We start from the raw sequence: 23709 nt of genomic DNA on the forward strand, positions 1-23709 counted from the left end.
CAAAAGCTTACAGGTTTGCACAAGAACACCCTAGCCCTAGCTTTCTTCTTCTTGCTGTAGATCCACCTCTTGACTTGGAAAAACCTCCAAAAACATCAAGAATTGGTGGTGAGAACTCTATAGACAAGCTGTGGAAGCGCTGTGTGTTGGGTTTTTCGGGCCGCAAAAATCACTTTTTGCGTTGCGAAAACCCCAAAACCCCAGCCACCGGATCCGTGCGAAGATTAAAATTTCGAAAACATTACGTGTACGAGTTTCTAACTTAGATTTACACTAAATCTACAAAGGAGAAGATCTTTACCCTTGATGCGAAGCCCTTCGCGTATCCCGCTCGTCCAAGTGATGCCGGATCTCGAGATTGTCAAGTGTACAACCCTCTAGAAGTATCCACACGAACAAATAGGTGGAGAAAACTAAACAAAGGTGTGCTAGCACCCTTGATCAGTCACGGCAAGGAGGAGGAGAGGGAGAGAAGAAACCTTGAGAGGAAGAAGAAGGAAGTTACTCACCAAATGAAAACTCCCAAGAAGAATTAAGTGGTCGACCACATTGAAAAGAAAGCTTTTAAACCTCCATGGGATACCAAGAGTCACAACTCTTGGTCTCTCTCATGAGGTGGCATACACATATGCTTACCTTGATGATGTGGCACATCATTATTGGCCCACTATTTGCCAACTCACCAATGAGGTGGTAAATGGTCAAGTCAAACTTGACCCTTCATCTTCCTCTCAAGTCAAGTCAAACTTGACTTCATTACTCCCATGGTTGATTAAATCCAACCATTTGATTCGAGCTAATTTAATATAATGAATCTAATTCATTTAATTAAATTGATTCAATGAGTCATAATCTAAATTAGACTCATTGAATACATGAATCAAATTGAGTCCAACTCAATTAGTGCAATTATGATTACTCTTAATCCAATTTGATTCACCACATGAATCTAATCCTCTTGGTTCATCATATGAACCTAATCTCCATCTGATTGTTCTTTGTGTGTGACCCTATAGGTTCTTGTAACGTTGGCAATGCTCCTAAACTCATTTAGAAGCATAAGTAATGAGCAGTATCTAGCAATACATCATTACTACCCAAGTTACAAGAATGTTGAGATCCAACATCACCTTGTGACTACTAATTGTGACTCTTCACAATATATGACATTTTCCTTCTATCCTAGACATCTAGATTGATCAATATGAGGCATAGACCGTGTCATCCTCTAATCAATCTAAATCTTGAACTCCAAGTAGACTCACTCGATCAAATGAGCTCAATATCTCATATTGACTCATTTGGACATGGTCATGCACTTAGTGGTCTCACTCTATCAAAAATATCGATGTATCTCCCGTCATATAGGAGGGATAGATCCCATCTACATCACTCACATCCCTCTGCATAATTCGTTACATACCCAGTAATCGCCTTTATAGTCCACCCAGTTACGGGTGACGTTTGACGAAGCCAAAGTATGTAACTCCTTATGTAGGGAACCATGGTGACTTCAGGTCCAAGGACTAGTAGTCATACTAATTGCCACATGAGAAAGTATATGACACTCATATAACGATCCATGATACTTTCTCATGGCGGGTCATTCAGTATACATTCTCCAATGCATACCCATGTGTCAACTTGATATCTCCATATCCATGACTTGTGAGATCAAGTCATCGAGTTGACCTACATGCTAATCTCGTCGCATTAACATTGTCCCTGAATGTTAATACTCGACTAGGAATGATTAAGAGTAGTGTTCCTTATATTATCTCACTATCGATTCAACCAATCGATTGATATAGGTAAGAACCTTCTACTCAAGGACGCTATTATACTTAGTTATTTGGCACCAATACAAGTAAGTATAATAACCAAAACAAATGCCTTTATTTATATATAGAAGAATATGATACAATGAGTCCATACAACAATTATCAAATGATTGACTCTAGGGCTCTAACTAACAATCTCCCACTAGCACTAGTGCCAATCAGTGTGGGCTCTAAGCCCCAATGATCTAGTATAACCATCATGCTTTCTCTGTGCCAAAGCCTTGGTTAAGGGATCTGCGATGTTAGCCTCTGTGGGTACTCTGCAAATCTTCACATCTCCTCTATCGATAATCTCTCGAATGAGATGGAAGCGTCGTAGTATGTGTTTGGTCCGCTGGTGTAAGCGAGGTTCCTTCGCCTGTGCTATAGCTCCATTGTTGTCACAATAGAGCTCAATAGGGTCAGCAATGCTAGGAACCACCCCAAGCTCGGTAATGAAGTTGCGGATCCAAACTGTCTTCTTTGTTGCTTCTGATGCAGCAATATACTCGGCCTCTGTCGTTGAATTAGCTACTGTGTCCTGCTTCGAACTCTTCCAGCTCACAACACCACCATTTATGCAAAACACGAACCTTGACTGCGATCGAAAATCATCCTGGTCGGTTTGGAAGATGGCATCACTGTAACCCTTTACAGTTAGCTCGTCATCGCCTCCATATATCAAGAAATATTCTTTAATCCTTCTTAAGTACTTAAGAATATTCTTTACCGCTATCCAGTGACTTTCACTTGGATCTAACTGGTATCTGCTCGTCATGCTCAAAGCATACGAGACATTAGGACGAGTACATAGCATGGCGTACATGATAAATCCTATGGCTAAGGCATAAGGGATATGATCCATGCGGTCTCTCTCCTCTCTAGAAGAGGGACCTTGAGTCTTCGAAAGACTCACGCCATGTGTCATCGGCAGAAATCCCTTCTTGGAGTTCTGCATGGCAAACCGTAGGAGTACCTTGTCAATATTTGTACTCTGACTTAGACCAAGCAACCTCTTAGATCTATCTCTATAGATCTGTATGCCAAGAATGCGGGATGCTTCACCTAAGTCCTTCATTGAGAAACAAGTCCCTAGCCAAGTCTTGACAGACTATAGCAAAGGGATGTCTTTCGCAATAAGTAGTATGTCATCCACATACAATATGAGGAAGACAACTATATCCCCTACAATCTTCTTGTAGACACAAGGTTCATCTTCATTCTTGATGAAACCAAACTGTTTGATTGCATCATCGAATCGAAGATTTCAGCTCCAAGAAGCTTGCTTTAGTCCATAAATGGACCTATGCAGCTTGCATACTCTACCAATATGTTGTGGATCTACAAAACCCTCAGGTTGTGTCATGTGCACATCCTCGAGCAGATTTCCATTCAGAAACGCGGTTTTGACATCCATCTACCATATCTCAAGTCATGGTATGTTGCAATAGCAAGCATGATCCGAATGGACTTAAACATCGCTACTGGAGAAAAGGTTTCATCATAGTCAATACCATGAATTTGCTTGAAACCTTTAGCTACCAAGCGACCCTTATATATATGTCCATCCATGTCAGTCTTTCTCTTAAAGACCCACTTACACCCAATGGGTTTGACCCCTTCAGGTGGATCAACCAAAGTCCATACTTGGTTAGTGTACATGGATTTCATCTCGGATCTCATGGCCTCTAGCCATTTCTCGGAATCTTCCTGATAGGAGGTGGGCTCATCCTCTATGAGCACAACGTCATCATGGTCAGACAAGAGAAATGAGTATCTCTCAGGCTGACGATGTACCCTATCAGACCTGCAAAGAGGTATGTCTACTTGAACTGGTTATTGTTCCTCAACTCCTTGTGGAACAACATCATCCACAACACTTTGTGGTTCCAGTTCAACTTTCATCGAGGCTTCAGTACTATTGTTCGCATCTTGAACTTCTTCAAGATCGAATGTGCTCCCACTAGTCTTTCTAGAAACAAAATCCCTTTCTAGAAATACCTCAGTCTTAGCCACAACTACCTTGTGTTGACTGGGAACGTAGAAGTAATATCCCTTCGTTTCCTTGAGATATCCAATGAAATAGCACTTGTCGGGATTTGAGTCCCAATTTGTCCGAGACTTGACGTCGAACGTAAGCCTCACAATCCCAAATCCTCATAAAAGATACCTGGGTATCTCTCCCAGTCCATATCCTATATGGTGTCTTTATTACAGCCTTAGATGGAACTCGGTTGAGTATAAAGGCTGTCGTATCTAGAGCATAGCCCCAAAGGAATGTCGAAAGATCTGTGTGACTCATCATAGACCGTACCATATCTAATAAGGTGTGATTCCTCCTTTCGAATACACCATTCCACTGTGGTGTTCCAGGAGAAGTAAGTTGGGATAGAATCCCACACTCAGCTAGATAGTCACGAAACTCATGGCTAAGGTATTCTCCACCTCGATCTGATCGAAGTATCTTAATACTCTTGCCAAGCTGGTTTTGTACTTCATTCTTGAATTCTTTGAACTTTTCAAAGGATTCTGATTTATGTGTCATTAAGTACACATAACCATATCTACTGAAGTCATCAGTAAATGTAATGAAGTACCTATAACCACCTCTAGCAGCGACATTGAAAGGGCCACATACATCACTATGTATAAGACCTAACAAGTCAGTCGCTCTCTCACTGTGTCCACTAAAGGGAGTCTTGGTCATCTTGCCTAGTAGGCATGACTCGCATGTCTCATATGATTCAAAATAAAATGAGTCCAGCAAACCATCTTTATGGAACTGGGATAAGCGCTTGTCATTTATATAACCTAAGCGACAGTGTCAGAGATAGGTTTGGTTCATGTCATTTGACTTGAACCTCTTGGTATTTATGTTATAGATAGGGCTCTCAAGATCTAGAATATAGAGTCCGTTCATCAGAGGTGCACTACAATAGAACATATCATTTAAATAAACTGAACAACATTTGTTCTTTATTATAAATGAAAAACCTTTCTTGTCTAAACAAGAAATTGAAATTATGTTCTTAGTCAAAGCAGGCACATAACAACAATCATCCAACTCTAGTACAAGCCCAGAGGGTAGAGATAGAAAATAAGTCCCTACAGCAACAGCAGCAACCCGTGCTCCATTGCCTACGCGTAGGTCCACCTCGCACTTCGTCAATGCCCTGCTATTTCTCAGCACCTGGACATTAGTACAAATGTGAGAAGCACATCCGGTATCTAATACCCATAATGAAGAAATAGATAGATTGACTTCTATAACATAAATACCTGAAGTGGAAGTCTCACTTCTCTTCTTCTTAAGATCTTCCAGGTACACTTTGCAGTTCCTCTTCCAGTGCCCGGTCTGACCGCAGTGGAAGCAGGTAGCATCCTTGGCGACCCCTCCTTTAGGCTTCAGTGCCTTGCCTTTGCCCTTGGCTTGGGACTTTCCCTTGCCTTTGGGCTTGCCCTTGCCCTTATGTTTTTGAACCATCAGAACAGAGTTGGGCTTAACCTTCTTAAGGTTGAGCTCAGCAGTTCTTAACATACTAAGTAGCTCGGGCAGTGGCTTGTCAATTTCGTTCATGTTTTAGTTCATGACAAATTGACTGTAGCTCTCTGGAAAAGACTGCAAGATCAGGTCAGTGGCCAGCTCTTGGCCAAGTGGGAATCCCAACCTCTGTAGAATCTCTATGTACCCAATCATCTTGAGTACATATGGACCTACGGGAGCCCCATCTGACATCTTGCACTGAAATAGTGCCCTTGAGATCTCAAATCTCTCGTGTCGCGCTTGTCCTTGATATAGTTGATGAAGATGTTCAACCATATCATAAGCACCCATTAACTCATGTTGCTTCTGAAGCTTAGAGTTCATGGTCACGAGCATTAGACATGATACATCTAATGTGTCATCTTGATACTTCTTGTAAGCATCTTTGTCTGCTCGCGTGGCATTGGCAGGAGGAGCCTCCGAAATGGGCTGCTCTAGAACATACAGTTTACGTTCTTAGGTGAGAACTATCCTCAGATTCCTGTACCAGTCTAAGAAATTTGCTCCATTGAGCTTGTTCTTGTCAAGGACAGAACGCAGAGAGAAGGTGTTCGTGTTTGATGTCATAGTTATCTACAACAAAAAAATGCAGAAAAATAAATATCATATTCTATTAATCATCTAATTAGGCCTTTAATTAAATGATGCTCCCACTAAATTCTATAATTCATGTGGGACAAGATCCACATCATACTATGCCTTGAGTTAGCTTTGGCTAAATCGCCCATGACTTAGTATGATCGATAGGTAACGATTTACCAATTACATCTCTATGTAACTCTTGTTTATAGGATCATTATCCGCAGTTATATTAAAACTTGAGTTAGCTTTGGCTAATACACCCAAGAATTAATATAAATGTGATTTATGTCCTATCTTTCCAACCGTTGGAAGAATGTCTATAGTTGTACTCGATTCAACCGAGTTAACTAGGAATACTCAATCTAATTGAGTTTGTACTCACCCATGCGTTGATAGGCGGGACCAAGATTGTCTCTCCGTACCCTACCAAGATAATATGTGTTGCTCTGATTTGGCAGATTCAACAACAACATGTGATCGAGGTAGTGATAGGTATCACGGCATGGTAGGCATTTTAGAGTTGACGCGATTGAGATCTAATCTAATCGACGATGTGTATCATATACGCGATTTAGATCTAATCTAATTGTTAATTTTGTATCATATATGTGATTTAGATCTAATCTAATCGTGGTGCCTCATATAAGCGATTTAGATCTAATCTAATCGTTATGCATCATTTACGCGATTTAGATCTAATCTAATCGTCGAGGCGCTGATTAACTACTTTACTAGCATGCATCAAATACACACACAAAAGCAATTAATTATACTATTTGTGATTAGTCATGGCCCTACTACGATCTTCTCAAGCCAATGAGAAGATCGGATGGTCAACCTAGGGTCAACAGCTTCTTCAAGCTCCTCCCTTTGACCACCTTGTGTTGCTCGCGCCCTCCTCGTAGCTCCGTCTCAAGTGGACCGTCCACCGGCTCATTTTGTACATTACAAAAGGGTGAAACTCAAGTTACATTCGAGTCTAAACTATTTACAACAAAAATATAAATGAAGGAAGGCATGACGCGCAGGTCGCGAATCAAATACAACACGCACAATCACATGACGGCACGTAGGCCGTATTATGAATTACAACACAAATATTCCAATCAAATTGGGTCTTTTTGGGCCATGACCATCACAAATTATGCATAATTCTAAATTATGTAATTTTCATAATTTTATGTAATTTTAATACTATTTTACAATTTTTACGAGTAAAGAATTCCCGGCGGTCCCGATTAGCGGTTTTCGGGCGCAATCGCGGAATGAATCCCCTTGAGGGATTAGGGGCAGTATCCCTACCCGTGATATAACCATCGCGAGTGTTCCTTAGCGATCCAACAGCACTTTAGCCCGCTGTCCCAAAACATTTTGGGGCGAAACCTTGCCGTTTCGGAAAAATCTTCTCGGTAGTCGAAGGCTACAAGTGTCTAAACACTTGTGCTTCACTTCTACGAGAAAATTACCCATAAAAACTATAAAATTAGAAAATTCACAGGAACTTATAGATCTGCTATTTTTCATAAAAATACGAATTAAACTCGTACAAGACTTCGCACGTGGCTCTGATACCATTGTTGGATTTTTCGGGTCGCAAAAACCACTTTTTGCGTTGCGGAAACCCTGAAACCCCAGCCACCGGATCCGTGCGAAGATTAAAATTTTGAAAACATTACGTGTACGAGTTTCTAACTTAGATTTACACTAAATCTACAAAGGAGAAGATCTTTACCCTTGATGTGAAGCCCTTCACGTATCCCGCTCGTCCAAGTGATGCCGGATCTTGAGGTTGTCAAGTGTACAACCCTCTAGAAGTATCCACACGAACAAATAGGTGGAGAAAAACTAAACAAAGGTGTGCTAGCACCCTTGATCAGTCACGGCAAGGAGGAGAAGAGGGAGAGAAGAAACCTTGAGAGGAAGAAGAAGGAAGTTACTCACCAAATGAAAACTCCCAAGAAGAATTAAGTTGTCGGCCACATTGAAAAGAAAGCTTTTAAACCTCCATGGGATACCAAGAGTCACAACTCTTAGTCTCCCTCATGAGGTGGCATACACATATGCTAGCCTTGATGATGTGGCACATCATTATTGGCCCACTCTTTGCCAACTCACCAATGAGGTGGCAAATGGTCAAGTCAAACTTGACCCTTCATCTTCCTCTCAAGTCAAGTCAAACTTGACCCTTCATCTTCCTCTCAAGTCAAGTCAAACTTGACTTCATTGCTCCCATGGTTGATTAAATCCAACCATTTGATTCAAACCAATTTAATATAATGAATCTAATTCATTTAATTAAATTGATTCAATAAGTCATAATCTAAATTAGACTCATTGAATACATGAATTAAATTGAGTCTAACTCAATTAGTGCAATTAGGATTACTCTTAATCCAATTTGATTCATTACATGAATCTAATCCTCTTGGTTCATCATATGAACCTAATCTCCATCTGATTGTTCTTTGTGTGTGACCCTATAGGTTCTTGTAACGTTGACAATGCTCCTAAACTCATTTAGAAGCATAAGTAATGAGCGGTATCTAGCAACACATCATTACTACCCAAGTTACAAGAATGTTGAGATCCAACATCATCTTGTGACTACTAATTGTGACTCTTCACAATATATGACATTGTCCTTCTATCCTAGACATCTAGATTGATCAATATGAGGCATAGACCGTGTCATCCTCTAATCAATCTAAATCTTGAACTCCAAGTAGACTCACTCAATCAAATGAGCTCAATATCTCATATTGACTCATTTGGGCATGGCCATGCACTTAGTGGTCTCACTCTATCAAGAATATCGATGTATCTCCCATCATATAGGAGGGATAGATCTCATCTACATCACTCACATCCCTCTTCATAATTCGTTACATACCCAGTAATCGCCTTTATAGTCCACCCAGTTATGAGTGACGTTTGACGAAGCCAAAGTACGTAACTCCTTATGTATAAACCATGGTGACTTCAGGTCCAAGGACTAGTAGTCATACTAATAGCCACATGAGAAAGTATATGGCACTCATATAATGATCCATGATACTTTCTCATGGCGGGTCATTCAATATACATTCTCCAATGCATACCCATGTGTCAACTTGATATCTCCATATCCATGACTTGTGAGATCAAGTCATCGAGTTGACCTACATGCTAGTCTCGTCGCATTAACATTATCCCTGAATGTTAATAGTCGATTAGGAATGATTAAGAGTAGTGTTTCCTATATCATCTCAATATCGATTCAACCAATCGATTGATATAGGTAAGAACCTTCTACTCAAGGATGCTATTATACTTAGTTATTTGGCACCAATACAAGTAAGTATAATAACCAAAACAAATGCGTTTATTTATATATAGAAGAATATGATACAATGAGTCCATACAACAATTATCAAATGATTGGCTCTAGGGCTCTAACTAACACTGTGAAGATCTGAGATGAAAATCGTGAGCTCTGCCGAAGACGATCTCACGCCAACAGCTATATCCTGCGCCAACGGTCGGATCCCAATCGATTGGATTGCTCCCAATCGATTGGGGAAGCTTTGGATCGATCGACCAATCGATCCAGAGCGCCTCTGTGCTCTCGGGAATTGCCTGGATCGATCGGTCAATCGATCCAGGGCTTATCGTGCGAAATCGCACCTCTTAATCGATCGCCCGATCGATTGGAGGCTCCCAATCGATTGGCTAATCGATTGGGAGGCTTTCTGTTCGTGAGACACTTCTCCCCAATCGATCCACTGATCGATTGGGAGGAGGCTTGTCGCGGGGACTCACCCAATCGATCAACCGATCGATTGGGCATGAGCCAATCGATCGACTGATCGATCCAGCTCTTGATTTTGCCCAAAAACAAGTCCAAAGTCCCCTAAACTAATATCCGGTCAACCATGACCTGTTGGCACGTCATGCCTAGCATCCGGTCACCCTTGACCTACTGGGACTCCCTCACCAAGTGTCTGGTCAATCCCTTTGACCCACTTGAACTTTTCTCCTCGTGCCAAGTGTCTGGTCAACCTTAACCCACTTAGACTTACCAACACCAGATGTCTGATCAAGCTTGATCCATCTAGATTTCCTGTGCCTGGCTTCACTTACCAAGACTTTCACCTAGCTTCACTCACTAGGATTTTCCTTCTGCCTAACTTCACTTACTAGGACTTCTCATTTGCCTGGCTTCACTCACCAGGACTTTCCATACTGCCTAGCTTCACTCACTAGGTCTTTCACCTGGCTTCACTCACCAGGATTTTCCAGCTGCCCAACTTCACTCACCGGCTCTTTCACCTGACTTCACTCACCAGGATTTTCCAGCTGCCTGGCTTCACTCACCAGGACTTTCTAGTCAAGTGTCTGGTCAATCTTGTCCTACTTGACTCTCCTTCACAATCTCACCACATGAATAATCGCACCTGCAATCTCCATGTCTTGTCTCCATGTATTGTCAAACATCGAAACCCAAACATCAAGATTCGAGCTTGACTCAATTCAAGCTCAGTCAACCAGGTCAACCTTGACCTAAGGAATATTGCACCAACAAGAAGAACTCATCTAGAGAGGATTTCTCTAGATCCTTTGAAATGTAGAATGAGTCTACAATTGAGCTCCATGTTGAGTTTCTTGGGAAAGCATTGATGGCTTTCATTATGATGTCTCGGTTTGTAAGTGTTTCTCCTACACTTATTAGTCCATTTAAAATTTTCTTAATTCTAGAATGCAAAATTGATACATTTTCTCCTTTTTCACGTCTGATATTGGTGAGTTGAGTTCGAAGGAGGTCTCTTCTTGCTAATTTTGCTTCCGATGTTCCTTCATGAAGCTCAACTAGCTTTTCCCACAAGTCTTTGGCACTTGTGTAGTTTCCAATCCTAGTCATCTCTTGTTGGGGAAGAACACTTAGGAGGTGATGCATTGCTCTTGAGTTTGCTACATGCTCTTCCCTTTACTTCTTGCTCCACCTTACTTTCTCAATTAACTTATTGTCTTGGTCCCTAGGCATCTCAAAATCATTTTCTATAATTATCATTATATTAAAATCCGTTTCGAAGAATACCTCCATCTTCTTCTTCAACTAAGAGAAGTCTCCTTCGAATTTGGGTGGATGGATGCTTGAGCCGACCATTTTATAATGTTGCTCTTCTTGGCGATTAGTCCAATCAAGAGCGTCCTTGCTCTGATACCACTTGTAAGTGATCAATGGCTGGCTAGATGGGGGGTTGGATAGCTAGGTCACCCCCAAATCAATTTCTTCTCTACAAGGTTAGTGCACAAGCGGAATATCCTAAAACTAAAACAATGAAAGCAAAGCAAGAATACAAACGCTAACATAATTCCTTTACGTGGCTCGAAGATTGCTTGCTCCTACTCCACAGCGTGTCCTTGAGGTGGGTGAACCCTTGATCTTTCGGTGGATCAATCCCCGACAATCTCCAGCTAGAGCTTACTCCTTCTCGATAGAGTACAACCTCTCACAAATCACTCTTCTTCTTTTACAAGATAGAGATTAAGAATAGGAAGAAGAGTATGGATTGGAAGCTTTGGGCAATGACTTAGGAGTTATTCAACAAGCATGAGTGACCTCCTTCAAGCCCCAAAGCTTCCTATAAATAAGAGGAGAGAGTTGATCATCATATCAACTCATCTTGGTACCAGTCGACTGACAAAACTATCAGTCGACTGGTGCTACCGTTGGAGGTAGCCAACGGCTATTTCGCAACACCAACGATTTGCCAACGGTCATTTACCAGTCGACTGGTAAAACTACCAGTCGACTGGTCACTTCTGGCTGAGCGAACAGAATGCTTCTGTTTGTTTCCAGTCGACTGGTGCAGTCAACTGCACCTGGTTACATACTCACACTCATCCTCTCCGGAGTCGCCCTTGAAGTTCTCTTCCTCGACCTTTGTCCCTCAGTTGCACTCGAGCCCGCGGCTCCTCTCCGTGCCATCCTTCACATTGCCTTGAAGTCCACTTCCCTCGGCTCCACTCCATTGCTCCTCATCCGGTGGTCCCTCGGATATCTTCCACACCATCCTTCACCGACTCAAGGATTCGAGCCCTAGGATGAACTTCCCAAGCTTAGCTACACCAAGCTCCTCATGTGTGTTTCACCAAGTCCTACAAGACTCAAACACACATATCAAACACATATGAAAGTCTAACTTAAACTCTTTGACACACACATCAAAACCATGATCGTACCGATCAAACGTAAGTCGATTGCATCAACAAACCTATCTAGGCTTCCTATTAGTTATCAAGTCCTCCAGACCTAACTAGACTTCGGACTTGTGTTAGGTCTCATCAAGTCTTTTAGTTCTGGATACTTGGTAAACAAATTAGAACACATAACATCTATCTTTAACCTTTGTCATTTATCAAAATCTGAGTTTGATTATTAATGCTAACTACACCAAAAAAAACAAGCAGAATTTCACAATCGACATCACTGGGAGTCAAGAAGGGTGTTTCGTAGATTTTAGAATCGCTATTGAAACATCAAACAAGCAAGAAACAACTCAGTAGAAGAAACAAGCAAGAAACCAGAAATAAGCAGAATTTTACAATTGACATCACTAGCAATCAAGAAGGGTGTTTCGCAGATTTCAAAATTGCTACTGAAACATCAAACAAGCAAGAAACAACTCACCGGCTCAAGGGATGCAATCTTGGTTGGAGAAGTAAACTATGGCTCCCGGCGGGAGATGGAGGCACCGGGAGAGCGAGCAAGGGAGGGAGGTTGCGCATACACGACGTCGGAGACAAGGCCAAGGAACTAACTAGGGCTCCCAGTGGACGAATCGACCAACTTCCTCTCGGAGGGTCTTATCACCCGAGGTGCCCTCCTCTAGTGCCACTTGGTGAGCTCTAAATAGGAATGTCATGACAGAGGGAAACAGAGAGATAGGAAGACAGAAGAGAAGAAGTGCATGTAAGATTGAGATGAACGAGAAAAGAGGGGTGAATATTGTTTTTTTTTATTTTAAAAAATACTTTGGAAACTTGAGTACACAGCAAAAAAACTAAGTCAGAATAACATGATGGAAAGTAAAAGTCTCATTTGTTTTTTACTTGATTTGTAGTCCAACGATTACTACTTCAAGGCCCACGATTATTTGGACCGTGTCGATTGGGCAATCTACTAAAATCTCTTCCAAAAAATTTTTAGATACAGATATCGAATACACAAATGAAGAAAGTGTAACAATCTACACTTTCTTTATGTAGTAATAAGTAAAACACAACATTAAAAATTTTTACTGACATTTGTAGTAGTTGACGATCATAGCTCGAGGTTGGTGTAATAGATTTGTAGCACAATAGAATCAACTTGGAAACTTGTAAAGAAGTGATATTGAAAGTGTTGGATCGAGTGGACCGGTTAGAGGGGGTGAATAGATGACCTGCGATTAAAATCACAATTTCTCTTGCTTTTATCTTAGCAAAGACACATTAATTAATTGATTAAAAATAACATAAAAGAAATAAGAGGTCAGGAATTACTTGGTTACAACCTGGTGATTGTTAATCTAATATAATAGAAAGCTCACTAAAAAGAACTCCTTCTTCGATCAAGATTGGAGGTGGAGTAGCCCCTTACATCAGTTGAACGTACAAGAAATGAATACAGAAGTTTAAGAACATGTGTGTTTTTTACAACTAACTTTAGGGCTCTATTTGTAGCTCAACGGTTAAAGTGACCATTTTGATAATGTGGCAGTTCAGAGCACCTCGAATAGTTGGAGGTATCTCCAAGTGGATAAAATTTTATCTATGTAATGTTTATATATTTGATCTAGCATCATCGGAGGCACCTCGGTTCACCGAAGGCACCTCGATTGTTCCTTACGTGGATTCTCACTTCTTATCTGTGTTGCAACGGTTTTGAGCATCGGAGGCTCCTCCAGTTGATCTAAGATGCTTCAGCTACTGTTCATCGGAGGCGCCTCCAGTTAACTAAGGCACCTTAGGTCACTTCCACAACAGCTGCTCTGTTGGGCATCCAAGGCGCCTTGGGTCTTCAGATCTTCATGGTCAACTTTTGAGTTAATCATCTTCTGACTCTGCTCAATTGGGTGATGCTCTGATCGTCTAAAGTTGAGATAACCCAAACCCAACTCTGACATTCTCCTTAAACAAGCTTCCTTCCTAGTTTCTCATCCCTCGAAACGCTCCGTGTGTATCCTTCTCGCTCCACCGGTGTATTCTTTCATAGCTCCTCGTCCCTCAGATGCACTGAGCCCGTCGACTCCCTTTCTATGTCATCATTCTTGCTCATCGCATTTTCCACTTAACTTTTTTTCTTCCTAAGTTTCTACATACTTAGACACTAGGCATCAAATACACACATGACTTAACTTAACTCGATTGATCACATCAAAATTAACCTGATGTAATTACAAAAAGAGGTGGACGAATGGTTCTTTTATACTGTATTGGGGGCACCTCCAATGAACCAGGGTGCCTCCAATGGTGTTGATCCATTCGGAAACTTTGTTGTTTATCCACTTGAGGGTGTCTCCAATCATCTAAGAGTACCTCCAGTCCTATCTGAGGTGCCTCTAATCAACCCAAGGTGCCTCTAATGACTGAAACTTCATCTTCGCAAAAGCACCTCCATCCATCTAGCGCTTCCAATCAGTCGAGGCGCCTCGAACACTATTCATCCAAGTTTCATATTTGTTTACTCCAAGTTCTTGCAAAACGTGTTAGTCCAAAAATAACAAAGATATCTGTAAAATAGAGTTAGCATATATAATTAAATTATGAATTAGATCATGTCTAGCACAACCAGGATCTAGTCTTGGTTTCAACTTAGATTTCCAAAATGAATTTAAGTTAGACCAACACCTACAGTCTCATTAGGACTCGTTCTTACTGGATCTCTTTCCTCTAGTTATTTACTTGACCTTACCTGTCAAATATTTTATCCTCCAAACCTATTTAAAATTTCTTTAGTCCTGCTTAGTGTCTGATTAACCTAATTAATTAAGATTTTTCTGCAACACCAAGTTAGCACAATAGATATAAAATATCAAAGTAAAGCAATGTTAGCAGTATTCAAAATTTGCTAGTGTAGTCGACTGCACTTTCGCACATGCTTAGAGTTGACTCTACCAAGACTTCTCATTACCCAGGGTTACCTCCCTTAAGGGTTTTCCACTGTCTAACTTCACTCACTAGGACTTTCCACCGTCTAATTTCACTCATTAAGGCTTTTACTACCTAACTTTACTCACTAGAATTTTTATCGCTTAGCTTCACTCGCCATGACTTTTACCATATAGTTTCACTCACTAGGGCCTAGCTTCACTCACTAATACTTTCACCATTGACTTTACTTACTAGAACTTTCACCACCTAGTTTCACTTACTAAGACCTAGCTTCACTTACTAGGACTTTCACCGCCTAGCTTCACTCATCAGGATTTTCACCACCTGACTTCACTCATTAGAATCTAGTTTCACTCATTAGGACTTTCATAGCCTGACTTCACTCACCAGGACTTTCATCACCTGTCTTCACTCATTAAGGATTAACTTCTTTCACTAAGATTTTTCATTGTTAGTCATCCGATCAACCTTTAACTTAAGTAAACTTCTCTCTTGCTAGTCATCTGGTTAATCTGACTAGACTTTTCTTTGGTTGTGTCAATATTGACCAAACTCCATTAAATATATTGACAAACAAATATGAAAACATCGGAGGTCGATTGTATTAACAATGCAAAGCAACAATCGATGAACATGGGGAAGAGAGGAGAAATCGCATGAGGAAGAGAGGAGAAGTTGCAATTTAGGGAAAAAGAAGAGCCGCGTGAGAGAGAACTACGTGAGGAGAGAATTAAGATTTCTAATACTCTTGATAGTTTTATTCGGTTTGACAGAAAAAGATTAGTTTATCCGATTTAATTTAATTTTGATTTTTAAAATTGAAACTAAATTGATTAAACTGACATAAACGATATTTAAAAAAAACTAAATTTTCAAATAAACAGAATCAAAATTTTAGATTTCATTCGTTTGATCGATTAATTTGGTTTAACACAAAATTTTGCTCGTCCATGACAGCAAACGATAAGTGGCCTGGCGTTGGGTTGCATGTAGCTGGCTCTAGGTATGGTAATTTCATCCGAATTCGATGGAGGATTCGATATTTGACCCAAATGGAGAAGGGTATGGAGGGACTATCAATACCCGATACCCGATCCGAATACCCGATTAAATAATATATATACATATATTAAAAAAAAAATATTTTTCCAAAATCAACTTACTATTTTTATTGATATTAGGAGGAGACTATATAGATGTTTAATCTATTTTTTAAATTATATATATATATTTTTAATAGGTTGTTAATTTTAATATATTTTTGCTGAATAATAATAGTTGGATAAAAAGAAGAAAAATTATAACTATAGAAGATATCTTATCATTTAATGGGTATGAGTATACTCATCGGAGATCCTATACCCGATAGATATAAAGACGAAGGATATAAAATTCGATTCAAACTCGACTCATTATTATCCCTAACCGACCCCAGGTAGGAGAGGGGGTCGGTAGAAGAGGGAGGAAGAAGAGGCGAAGCTGTAATTTCAATGTCACATGAGCCAATTACATGACTACCTCACTGTTCGATCTATTTTATTTTTTTTGATATATCAATCCTAATTTTTAATTTTTTATTAATCGGACTTATTCAATAGGAAGTGCGATTTCTTAACGGTTACCGTGTAACATGTGCAATAATATTAAAATTATAATAGTTATGATTTTCTATTATAAGATAGACTTGTTCACTTAATATTTATATGGTAATAATATGAAATCATAGTTACTATAATATAAATTTATCATATTAAACAATATTTATATTGTAATCATAATTATCCAACACAGACTTATGATGTTCACATAATTATCAACTAGTGAAATTGACCTGCTAAAAAATCAAAAATCGATAGAACAATACGTACATTTGAGGATAGCTCTGTATTTGTATAAGGGAGTTGAAGGGATAAAATGTTTTTTCGAATAGTATTATCAAATACATCAATTCATGATGAGACAGGTCAATTTATCAAAGATCCTTCGTATGATGGGGAGGGATGGGTCGGCCTACCATCTTGACAGATTGGGAAATCTTTAACCTAATTCAATGTGGGTTAGATGGAACATCTCTGTAAAAAAATAGAAAAACATATTAAATATAAAAAATTAAAAATTTTAAATTTGAATTATGAATTATGTGAATCATGCCCACAGATGTATTGAGTTTTTTATTACGCTCTATTTAAAGAAATTTTTTTTACAAATACGTTATAATTAAAAATCAAACTATGAATATCTATGTGATAATTTAAATATCCTACTTAATACCAAAATCCTTTTAAATTGACAAAATTAAAATTCAATCGGTTTAAATAATTATTGGAGGGGTCAATCCGGATCAAGACGGTTCTAACTTTCATTAAAAGAAAGTAAAATGATTATGAAATCTCTTTTATTTTTTACCGAAGATAAAAGAATATTTATGATATCAAATTATATTATATTTTAATAATTTTAAAATGTTTTTTTAATGAAACGGATAATGAGAGGTTTCTACCGTTATAAAATCACTCAGGCGCGTTAGGTAGGCAGTCAGTGAGTCGTCGGTGTGCATAAAGTCCACCATCCAACAGACTTCTTCCTAATTCGCCTCCGAATTTGTCAATTATAATTTAGTCCTCATGAAAAATAATTTTGCACTTTCCAAATCATAAATGGTCCCGAGTGTTATCTACAAAATGAGTTGGTAATTAAAATTACAGATTATAATTTATAAATTTCATCTCGATTATTTCTTCAGGTTAAAGGTTTAAAATGTAAAATTGGTGCAAGGGCGTCCTTTTGCCTTTTGACCCTTCTCCCTCTCCAATAAAATAGCGAGCTGCAAGCTTTCAGCCTTCCCCTCCTCTCTAACATCCGTTTTATCTTCTCCCGTCCCAGATCCGATCGAATCGCCGGATTTTCTCGCTCCGAGGACCGATCTCGATCACCGGGATAGGGCGACGAGCGCTCCGATCCGAGAACTTCGGAGCCTGCTCCCTCCATCGATCCGCGCATCCCCTCGTAGATCCGGAGGCGGCGAAGAGGATCCGGAGGCGATGAGCGGGAAGGCGGCGGCAGCGATGTCGCCGGCGCAGTCGAATGGGCAGTTATTCACCATCGGGCTTGTCACCGCGTGGTACTCCTCCAACATCGGGGTGCTCCTCCTCAACAAGTACCTGCTCAGCAACTACGGGTTTAAGTACCCGATCTTCCTCACCATGTGTCACATGACGGCCTGCTCCCTCTTTAGCTACGTCGCCATCGCCTGGCTCAAGATCGTGCCGATGCAGTTCATCCGGTCGCGCGTCCAGTTCATGAAGATCGCTGCCCTCAGCCTCGTCTTCTGCGGTTCGGTGGTTAGCGGAAACGTGTCGCTCCGGTACCTACCCGTTTCGTTCAACCAGGCGGTCGGCGCTACCACGCCCTTCTTCACCGCCGTCTTCGCGTACCTTATGACTCTCCGGCGGGAATCGTGGGTCACCTACATTACCCTTATTCCCGTCGTCACCGGTGTCATTATAGCTAGTGGGGTGAGTACTTTGCATATGCCCATTGATATATGTGATTCATCAGAGAGATACCCACAGTTCTCAGGAATGTTTGATTCATGTCTATTTTAGATAACTTGTTTGTTTGCAGATCATCTCCTCTGTCACACTCATTTAGTTTCAATTTCGAATGGCCAATAGGTATTAGATAAGCTTATGGTTCATGGTTTATCGTTTCATATTCTCGTCTTTTATTGCCCTTGACTTGGCTTCCTATGTTAAATAGTTGTTACAATGATGTTAATTGACTATTTCTTATATTGGTTGACTAGTGGGCTTGGGATTGATAGAATAGTTTGTTCTGCCCTGCTATTTTGTAGTTACATGACCATGTATTATTTGGTTGCCTACATTGGCTGTTCAAAGTTGATTGTCTGATTGAAAGGTGCTTTGTTATGCCTTTGACTTCATTCTATGTTCTAATAGTGCTTGTGTTGTAGCGCAAAAGTTTCTTAAACATTCGACTAGATATCCATGCTGACACTATGATGGATTAACCTTGTAGGGGGAGCCAAGCTTTCATTTGTTTGGTTTCATTATGTGTATTGGTGCTACTGCTGCTAGGGCACTTAAGTCAGTGTTGCAGGGAATTTTGATGTCCTCTGAAGGGTGAGCTATCAATTCCCTTGAAAATTCAAAAAATTAAAAAAAAAAAAAAAGACAGGTTTTCTTAACCACTTATTTTCTTGTACAGGGAAAAGTTGAACTCTATGAATCTCCTTCTATATATGGCTCCAATCGCAGTTGTTTTTTTACTTCCTGCAACAATTATAATGGAGGAAAATGTGGTTGGTACCACAATAGCACTTGCTAGACAAGATTTCAAGATTATATGGTATCTCCTGTTCAACTCTTCTTTGGCCTACTTTGTGAACTTGACCAATTTCCTGGTCACCAAACATACGAGCCCTTTGACCCTTCAGGTACACCTTGTTCAATGTTTTGTTCATGAATATTAAATTATGAACTCATTTTGAGAAATTTCATTGCTGGAACTCAATAGATTTTATAGTTTAGAAGAATTAGATTGATTAGAGTCAAATGTGTAAGATTTTAAGAATGGAGGGAAGTCAAAGAAAATAATTTTTATTAATGTAATTATAATTTACTTTATTAGAATGTCATATTGACATTATCATGCATAAGTTAGAGAAAGGATCCATGAAACAGACTCAAAGTTGTTTGAAATCCAAATTGATCATTTTGTCAGTAGTAATTCTAGCATTTGGAGACAAGGAGCCAACCCTGCAAACTAATGAATTGATTAATCATCTAAAATCTTGAAACACAGCTGAGAGAGGACACAAGAAGATTTGAGGTGGTACATGATCCCTTAATATTCTTCATCAAGCCTTAAAGTCACAAAACCCAAAGTATTTCAGGCAATCAGAGTGACTATATTTTGTTTGCTTGATTACTACATTTAATTCTATTACAACCAACACAAAATATATTAAATAACTGTATTAATCTAATTAAGTTGAAAAGTTTTGATCACAATATGATTCTAACAGGTAGCTGAGTTGATACTAATCTTGTTTTTTTTTCTTTCCATAAAGGTTCTCGGAAATGCAAAAGGAGCTGTGGCTGTGGTCATCTCAATCTTAATATTCAGGAACCCAGTCTCCGTTACAGGAATGGCTGGTTACACACTGACCATTATTGGTGTAATTCTCTACAGTGAGTCGAAGAAGCGTAACAAGGGAAGTTAATCCTAGCAGCTATTAGCCTAGTCCTCACCGGTACTTGTGACCCCATAACATATTGGATCACAAGGAATGAATTGAAGTCTCTTTTGTACCATTTATAAGCCAAATAGTGTGCTCAGAGGAAGATAATTTGTTTGTTAGATGCGTTGTTTACATCAAGTTGGTAAGCATTCTGGGCCTTCATCATCTTGTTATACACACAATTATACATTCTAAATTTTTTGTAAGAGTATTGTTCTATCTATAAATTTCGCCGCAATCATATTATTGATCTAAACTACAATTTGTTCTCGGTTGATCATATTATATTCCTGATGTGTGAGGTACCCAATTGTAGCCAATGATTTTTTTTGCATCCTGACGGCTTAAGTATCCGCTAAGATCCGGCCCAGATTTTGCTCCTAATTTAACCTATATGTTGATTCATATCATTCACGTGTATGTTGATTCATTTCATTGTGTTATTATATTCTTGTTACATGTATATCTCATCCTTTACATAGAGGATTTCTTTATAGGATCAAATGTAACCAGTACAGTTAGCTCTTACAATATAGTTGCAAATGACTTGAAGATTTATTCGGTAGATATCATTTCATTAATAAGGAAAAACAAATAAAGCCAATCAATCATTCAGCAATTCAGGAGAACTACTGTATGCAATCCAAGAGAATGCTTCTGCTAATCCTTCAACTTACTACTATCATTCTATTTTAAACATTGCAATCCAAGAAATTCGTAACTTCGAAACCAATCGACGACTTGTTATTGTTAAGCTTAAACCACGATAATGTTAGTTATGACGCAATGTTTTTTGTTTACAATGGAATTCAATCTCATCGCAACCACTTCCATCAATTGAACTCATACCATCACATAGGTTGTGTGGGCAATTCGGACTAGGCTAAGAGGATTGATCTTCCAGATGTCTCAGCCTGTGACCCAAAAGCATTGCACAAGAAAGAGATTACCGAAAGGGCTAGAGAAGTTAGTGTAGCTTAATAACAGTTTTGAGACAATCCACATGGAAAAGTTAACTTCGTTATCTATGAATTACATTGCATTCATGAATTAGCGAATTGAAACCATACATTGGGCAAGATATTAAACACTGATCTATTTGTTAGAAACAATATCCCAGCTGACTATTTCCTTATAATCTAAGTTATTGCAATCATGGATAAGAGAATTAACATCCTAAAATTGACAGGTTATTATACGGTGTTTTGTTAGATTGAGGCGTTATCATTCAGCTTACAACTATCGGGCAATTTAGAATAACCATACTAATAGAGTTTGCAATACAAAGTTCGAGTAAAAGTAAAGACACCTAAAGGGAAAGAATAGAAGATCCTGTCAATAAAAATAGTGGGTAGAATGGTGCAGCTAGATCAGATTCAAAAACCAGAACCTAGGCATTGTTTGTTTCAAAAACATGGAAACAAGATATGGTCAGTCAAAATAAGTGAAAATGAGACTAAAACTATAACCGTTGCTCGTATTACTCCTAGAAGTACTGATAATAACCAAAGCTAGAATCACTTAATGCAAGCGATAACTACTTATCCTTATGTTGCTACTGCTACTAAATCAGTTTGTAGCATTAACAACTCAAAAATCTCATTGAAAAGCAATCTGATTGTCAACAAAAAAGGGCAGAAGCAGCATTGCAAATGAAGAAGCTATATAGAACCATGCACTGAAAGATAATGTCTTTACCAGAGAAACGACTTCACAGCCAATCCCTCTGCTGCAATTTCAGAGGTAGATACACCTCAGAGAGATACTGGAATCCAAATGAACTTAGTGCTTGTATCTCAGCCTTTTGCCTTGTCTTGACCATTATCTCGAGCTCCTTGACCCACCCTTCATTCTTCTTAACGAAGTCCTCCTCCAACAAGTCTTTCCCAGCCTTCACGTCTTGATCTGTCATGGGGAGCCGACATTGCTCCGGCACCTTGTATTTATCCAGATCGCTGGGCCGAACCCCCAGCCATTTGATATCAGGAGTCGTCAAGTTCGAGCTGTCGTAAGACATATTCTTTGACCCACACATGTACACTGAGAGGATCTTGAGGCCGTAGGGATCACTGTCGACGAGTGCCAGAACCGGGAGCTTCAGTTCAGTCTTCATCCGTTTGAGGAAGAGCCTGGTAGCAACATCCGGCTGGCCTTTGGCGGTGACGATAATGCAGGGGAACCTGTTGTAGAAACGGTCCTCCGCGAGCCTCATAAATGCGGCGTCTTTCTCTACGAGAAGAATGAACAGGGCGTCGCTTTCGAGGTTGCCGACCCGGTCAATGTTTGGGGGAATGGCCTTGCCGCCGATGCCCATCTTAGTGCAGTCAATTCGGTCACCGTCGTCAGTGAAGACGAGGCGACCAACGACGACACCCTTCTCGGAGGCAACGACGTGGAGGGAGGATCGGGTGCATCCGAGCATGCAAGAGACGTCATCAAGGACGGCATCGGACTGGGACTGGTCCTGGAAGAGCTTCACGTCGGTGTAGAAGAGGTCGCGCTTAGTGATGTGGATGTCTCGGCGGAGGACGGCGTAGACGAGGGAAAGCACGCGGGCTGTAACGGTGGCCTTGCGGACGGTGGAGAGACTAGCGAATGGGCGGGAGGATGATTTGTCGCGGAGCACGATGCGGTCGATCTCGGGGACGTAAAGCTGGTTGGAGGCAGCGCGGGAGGGCACGTCGAAGGAGAAGCCGCTCCCAGCAAGGATGGATCGGGCCACCGCGAGGACGGTGCGCTCGATGGCGACCTGCACGGAGGCAACGTCGCGATCGGAGACCTCGCGGCAGGCGGAAGAGAGGTTGAGGTCGGAAAGGGAGACGGCCTTGGAGGAGGAGACTTCAGATCGGGAAGCTTCGTACATCTCGCGAATGGAGGCGAGGATTTCGGCGTCGGACTTGAGATGTTTCCGCAGCCCTTGGGCGTGGGAGTCCTGCTTCCGGGGTTTCTTCGAGGTGGAACCGTCCGAAATAGAGGCGACCGGTGCGGCCGCCTCAGAGCGGCGCCGCTTCCTCTCAGACATCGAGCAGTTCGGCGGTGCCCTGGAGGAAGACAAGATGGACAGTCCAGTGTTTACCAACTTCTAGGGCTTCTCTCGTTTTTTTTTTTCATTAAAAAGGCCTTTGCTAATTTAGTAAATTAACTAATTAAATATGAATTTTAAATTTATTTTTTAAAATGATAATAGTAATATTAATACTAAGAGGCTATTTTTAAAAAATAAAAATAAAATAAAATATAGAGTAAAATAAATTTTCTCTAAATAGTTATAGATGCGTCCTCAAATTGAAGCTTGCAAGAAGCTGTTGCATTTGCTCCAAATGTTTGTTGTCGAGATCCCTTCCATATTGGCTTCTCCTATTTCC

General features: G+C 40.3%; 2 protein-coding genes across 2 annotated transcripts; one reads left to right on the plus strand and one right to left on the minus strand.

Annotated features, from left to right (window-relative positions):
• Positions 1-17914: 17914 nt before the first annotated feature.
• LOC122001173 (probable sugar phosphate/phosphate translocator At3g11320) lies at positions 17915-20600 on the plus strand. The gene is made up of 4 exons (XM_042555777.1): positions 17915-18596; positions 19120-19223; positions 19309-19537; positions 20174-20600. Exons 1-4 carry the CDS (start codon positions 18123-18125, stop codon positions 20324-20326), a joined length of 960 nt encoding a protein of 319 aa, XP_042411711.1. The 5' UTR covers positions 17915-18122; the 3' UTR covers positions 20327-20600.
• Positions 20601-21058: 458 nt separating this feature from the next.
• LOC122001171 (DNA topoisomerase 6 subunit A-like) lies at positions 21059-23444 on the minus strand. The gene is made up of 2 exons (XM_042555776.1): positions 22043-23444; positions 21059-21258 (listed from the first exon to the last, which is right to left on the minus strand). The coding sequence occupies exon 1, from the start codon at positions 23364-23366 to the stop codon at positions 22056-22058; it is 1311 nt and encodes a 436-aa protein (XP_042411710.1). The 5' UTR covers positions 23367-23444; the 3' UTR covers positions 21059-21258; positions 22043-22055.
• Positions 23445-23709: the final 265 nt, after the last annotated feature.

The sequence above is a fragment of the Zingiber officinale genome, chromosome 7A (assembly GCF_018446385.1).
Source record: "Zingiber officinale cultivar Zhangliang chromosome 7A, Zo_v1.1, whole genome shotgun sequence".
Classification (NCBI taxonomy): Eukaryota; Viridiplantae; Streptophyta; class Magnoliopsida; order Zingiberales; family Zingiberaceae; genus Zingiber; species Zingiber officinale.